Genomic DNA, 5,809 nt, shown 5'->3' with positions numbered 1-5,809 from the left:
CCAGTAGAGTGATCCTGAGCATGAATATGTGAAACAAACAATAAAGAATACAAGCCCAAGTGTGAGAAGCAAATGTTTCCCCATACATCTAATGAAGATCTAACAACGTCCATATCCTTTTGTTCAGTCCTTTCCAGAATATCAGAGAAATAAAAATATGGTGCATGCATGCTAAGACACTCCAACTGTGTCCGATTCTTTGTGACCCTATGGAACGTGGCCCACCCTCTCCAAGCAAGGATACTGGAGTGGGTTGTTGTGCCCTCCTCCAGGGAATCGTCCCGACCCAGGAATGGAACCTGCATCTCTTACACCTGCGTTGGCAGGTGGGTTATTTACTACTAGCGCCACTAAAAATATGGTATAAATGTGCAACTGGAATTGTGAGCAGACAGAAACCTTGGTTGCCATTCTGGCCATGAAATCAAGTCTTCTCAGGAGCTGTATGAATTCAGAGGACAAGATCCTTCTCAGCACATCCCCTTCCCATGACTTCCCCTCACCCCCAATAAAGTCCCTAAACAGAGAGATCTTGTTCAGGTAGATATCACAGCTCAAAGTCAAAACAGTTAGAGGCTGACCAGAATAGCGGGTCCTTGACCTCTCTGCCCTTCCCACCCATAGGCTTCAACTTCCTATTGGTGGTCCATCTGTTTCTTGAGCACTGGGTAGAAGATTATTTTTCAGACAAGATAGGGTTTATTTTATTTTTACTTTTTATGCTATATATGTGTGTGTGTGTGTGTGTGTTTAGTCATGTCTGACTCTTTGCAACGCTATGGACCGTAACCTACCAGCTTCCTTGGTCCATGGAATTCTCCAGGCAAGCATACTGGAGTGGGTTGCCATTTCCTTCTCCAGAGGAATCTTCCTGAACCAGGGATCAAATTTGCATCTCTTGTGTCTCCTGCATTGGCAGCCAGATTCTCTACCACAGTGCTACCCTGCAAAGAAAAATATATAATATTTTCATCAGTTTTGCATCAGTTTTATTCCAGAATACATCATCTTAATGATAATAAAAAGCTTTTGTATGCACATAAGTGCCAATACATTTTTGAAGACCCAAATTTTAACACATAGAATAGACAAATTCATAAGACAAGAAATCAGAGTACTTGGGCCAAAAAATAAAAAAATCTGGCTCAACATTCTGCTTGCTGGTTTTACATATACTGTATAAACAGTGAGTATGGATGTGAATGTTATAGCTTTTTTAAAGGAATGAAGTAATGTCTAGCTCACTTTTCCAAGGTTATGCAGGAACTACAATACTCTCTGACAGCAAACAAGAAGTGCAAAGTCTGCATTTCCACCATCTGAGAGCAAAGCACCAAGAACTTCCTGCAAAAGATAGCCAGCACAGAGAATCTGGTCAATGTCTGCAGCAGGAAAAATTAATGGTGCAAGAAAGGAAGGACGTGATGCATGACTGGGAGGAGGTTCAAATTTCAGAAGTGGCTCTGCAGCTTCAGAACATTTTCTCTGGTCTCAGGCCTGTCTGCCACTGGATTCTGTGTGCCCTGATCTAAATCTTTAACCAATATGAACCTGGATGATGACTCAGTTTGCTCAAGAGCTTGATTGAGGGCATCCTCCTCACTTGCTAAAACTCTGGGTGAAATTTCTATCCCTAAGATGCAGTGTAGCTGATTAGATATTTTAGCTAAGGCTAGAGTGACAGAGGGCTTCCCTGGTGGCTCAGAAGTTAAAGTGTCTGCCTGCAATTCAGGAGACCTGGGTTCGATCCCTGGGTCAGGAAGGTCCCCTGGAAAAGGAAATGGCAACCCACTCCAGTATTCTTGCCTGGAGAATCCCGTGGAGGGAGGAGCCTGGTGGGCTACAGTCCACGGGGTCACAAAGAGTCAGACATGACTGAGCAACTTCACTTTCACTTTCAGAGTGACAGAACTGCTCTCATTTATCAATTCCCTAGACTTGGGGACACCTTCCTTATCAGTTACCAGGTCATCACCTGGACCCCTGAAGTTAATATTTTCTACATCTTCTACTCCAGCTGAAGTGTCTGTTAATTCTTCTGTCTTCACAGATATGGCCTAATGAAAGGAGACTTGTGAACACGGATCACTCTGGGTAGCTATAAGATGCTCATTTGGGGACCATCTTTCAGAAAGGTCTTTAATACCTGTGTGGCCCTCAGTTACTGTCTCTGATTGACAGATAACATCTTCAGATGCATTTTCTGAAGCTGGTTTACTACAAAAGACCAAAAATTCATTTAGTTCCTTCAAGGCTGCTGTTATAGATAGCCCTCGTTGACTCCACAGAGGGCTAACTGCCACAGAGACTTAAAGAGACTTATATTCATTTGTTCAACATTTTCTGGAAGCTGTACATCCTGAATGGAAATGAACTTACTCAAAGTTTCAGAGGAAGGGTTACATTTCTACTTCCATCAAGGGACTATCTAAGGTGAGATCAGATACACCAATGTTCTTGACATTAGTATTCTGATTGCCTGCTGAATTAAGCATAGCAACTAGGGATTGTTCTACTGTATCTATTTACATAAGAGTTTCTGAATTTGAGGAGCCAAAGCATCCTGCTGCTAAAATTCTTTTCTCTTAGCCTGTCTCCTTTCACTGTAGTTTCCAAACAAACACTTCTTGTTGATTCTGTTACCTTTCTTCAAGAAGTTCAAGGTCTTCTGTGTTACAAAGATGTTCTCCATCATGTGAAACATTTTGTTGTGTACCCCATGCTGTTCATTCCTTGGTTCTTCATGGTGCTGAAGGCTATTTACATGACTCAGGTACTGATATTCTGGATGCCAATCGTTTTCACCTATAAGCCTCTGGAGTTCTTGCTTCCTAGTAGTTGTGACAGATAAACTAACTTTCTGTCTTGTGTGGAGATGATGAGGCCCTGGGTGTTTCTTCAGCTTCCCAGGTGGCTCCGGGTATAGAATCTGCAGGAGATGCGGGTTCGATCTCTAGGTCTGGAAGATCAACTGAAGGAGGAAACCCCACTCTGGTATTCTAATGGGATAATCCGGTGGACAGAGGAGCATGGTCGGCTACAGTCCATGGGGTCACAAAAAGCCAAACACAACTGAGTGAGTGACCACACACATGCTGCTTTCGGCAGATTTCTCTAGGTCATCTGCACCAACGGCTTCTTTTGAGTGAATTCTGAAAAGGAATAGCTGTACTCTGGTTTGCTGGAGCATTGTCTGATGAAGAAGCACAATCAGTAAGGTCCTGTAGAGGAAGATGTTCTTTCATTTCTGAGGGTTATCTGGTATTCAGCTGAGCCTTCAATGTCTTCACAACTTTAGGTTCAATGCTGTCTGGGTCACTGCGCTTGATGTGGGGGGTAGGGGGGAGCGCAGACTAAGGCAGAGACAGAATCAGTAAGACTTAAGAATTACCAGTCACAAGTCTCTGTCAGGGAGGATGGGCTTGATGGTTAAATGCATTGATATTCCCAGTGAGTTCCTTTACTGCTTTTTTCCTCTGGTCTGGGGCCCACTCCAGCTGCAGTTCACACATACTATATTTATGCATTATGGATTTTGACACTCTGCATCTTCTATGGATTTCTGAAGGGCTTCTGCTAATTCTTGGTCTGCAATCTCCTCTGGCCTCTTACCTGGCCCCATATGCCAACGGGGTACACTCTGGTAATGGAACATCGATGCCATTTCAACATATCCAGTCCTGGAAGCATGTCTACAGGCTCTTCCTAAAGTATAGAGAAGGAACAAGCCAGGAAATCTGCTTCCTTTTGAACCTGAACTAGATGTACTGTTCCAATAATCTTCTGGGAGCCCATTCCTTTGGCCATCCCTGCCCACCAATAGTCCACCAGCCTCATTATATTACAGCTTTCTGCAGGAGCTTGGTCCGTCATAATCATCTGGGCACCTGAGTCAACCAACAATTTCACAGGATGTCCATTCACTTCGCAGTTAATACAAAGCATCATTACTCAGCCCAAACTTTCCAGAGCCTCTTCCATAGTTATTGCCATGTTTTCTTCAATGTGCTATTACCTTGTATCTTCTATTTCTGCCTGAGTTTCAAAATTATAAGGGTCCACAGAAAAGAGACAAATCCTTTCTTGCTCTCTCCTTGTGGCTCCATTAGGACCCTAGAAAATTTCTCAAGATCTTCTCTGAGCAGAGCATCTGCCAGGGGTGGATTGTGTTGCTTCAGCAAAGACAGCTCAGAGGGGATTGGCAAGCAACAGGTCTCAGAGCAAGGCTGGATTGCCCAAGCCCTGAAGCTATTTCTCCAAGAGATGAGTGGGACTGCTGGGCTCCTTGTAGCTGGCACTATGGGAATTTTGGGTTTGGGGTTTTAATTTTTTTTCCTTGAAGGTTGATTTTATTTTAAGAGGTGAGTCTTTCATCCATGTAAGTAAAATAGGCTATAAAAAACAAGTACCTCAAAATAAAATGGCTCTTAGCATACCTCCCCATACCCACCTCTCTCTTCACACCTCTCACTCTAGGAAGTACTGTTGACTGAAAGTATCCAGTTGTATTCCTTTGAAGAAAGCGTATTGACAGACGATGGAGTCTGTTGGGTAAGTTCGGGAACTGCACCGGAGGTCCGGGGTCTGCTTTCTCCTTCTGCCATGAAATCCCAGCGCCGCCATCTTGTAAGCCTTAAGCAGCCCCATGACCCGTGGTGGTCTGTGAGGTCTTTCAGCGGAGACGGTCTGTCTCTCAGCTGCAAGGATGTCGGATTCCGCCCGCACAGCGCGGGAGGTGTGCAGCTGCAAGTCGGCGTCGACCTGGAGGGAAAATGTCACCTCGAGGAAGACCCTCTGCACACAGTACACGGTGAGCAGCCTGGCCCTGGTGGATCCGGCTCTGTTGGGCGCTGTCTCGGCTGGGCGTCGGGACGTCAGGGCGGCGGCGGGGCCAGGCTGGTGCTGCAGGCAGCGGCCCAGGCGCCCGCTCGCCCGATAGTTGCTCCCCTCCCTTACGGTCGCTCCGTGACTCCCTGAGGTAGCTCGGTGACTCCCTTGGCAAGCGGGGTCGCCACCACCCGCCTGTGAAGCCGCTCGAGGTTTTACTTGAAAGACTGCTGCTCAGGGCTGTTATCTGGTTAAGCAGATGAAGCGTGCAAAGTATTGACTCATACTTCCTTTTCTGGTTTTTGACGTTGTTCTTCTGAAACAGAGACACTGGAGTTTTCTATTTCTGGACTTATGTATAAGAGAGGAGAGAGAGTTAGAAGATAAAGGAGGGGAGCACCCTTTCTTAGGGGAAAGACTGAAATGATAACTATGACATTGGCATGAGAGATTATCCTGGAACAACAACCTTTAGACCATAATCTCTCATGCCAATGTCATAGTTATCATTTCAGTCTTTCCCCTAAGAAAGGGTGCTCCCCTCCTTTATCTTCCAACTCTCTCTCCTCTCTTATACATTTAAGCAACCTTAAAAAAAAAAAGTCTTTATTGAATTTGCGACAGTATTGCTTCTGCTGCATGTGGGATCTCAGCTACTGGACCAGAGATTCAACACACACCTCTTGCCTTGGAACGGGCTGCCAGTCTAAACCAGAGGACCGCCATGAAAGTCTCTATAACCATACTCTTAAAAACGGTTTCACCTGCTTCTTCATTGCGGAGCCCCTGAAGATGCATTTAGAGAGCCGACCCTAATCTCTACACAAATCTTAATAATAAAAAAAATGTCAATTAAATGGATCATAGGCCTAAATGTAAAAGTTAATACTATAAAAACTTCTATAATACTATACAACTTCTAGAAGAAAGCATAGAGAAATTTTGTGACCAAAATTAGGTAAGGCCAAGATTTCTTAGATTT

The 5,809-nt window shown here is 44.6% G+C and overlaps 1 protein-coding gene and 1 pseudogene across 1 annotated transcript; both read right to left on the bottom strand.

Moving 5' to 3' along the window:
• Positions 1–978: 978 nt before the first annotated feature.
• Positions 979–3,527, bottom strand: LOC102280341 (regulator of solute carriers 1). The gene is given in 8 exon segments (XM_070384383.1): positions 979–2,268; positions 2,270–2,317; positions 2,319–2,408; positions 2,410–2,592; positions 2,594–2,630; positions 2,633–2,713; positions 2,716–2,953; positions 3,465–3,527. Coding segments are annotated over 8 exon segments (1,143 nt in total). The 3' UTR covers positions 979–1,865.
• On the bottom strand, positions 2,949–5,603 carry LOC102280060 (protein DDI1 homolog 2 pseudogene; annotated as a pseudogene).
• Between the last annotated feature and the right edge of the window lie 206 nt (positions 5,604–5,809).

Source organism: Bos mutus, chromosome 16 (assembly GCF_027580195.1).
Source record: "Bos mutus isolate GX-2022 chromosome 16, NWIPB_WYAK_1.1, whole genome shotgun sequence".
NCBI classification, from domain to species: Eukaryota; Metazoa; Chordata; class Mammalia; order Artiodactyla; family Bovidae; genus Bos; species Bos mutus.
Note: the sequence above shows the minus strand (reverse complement) of the source record. Positions and strands in the feature narration are given on the sequence as shown.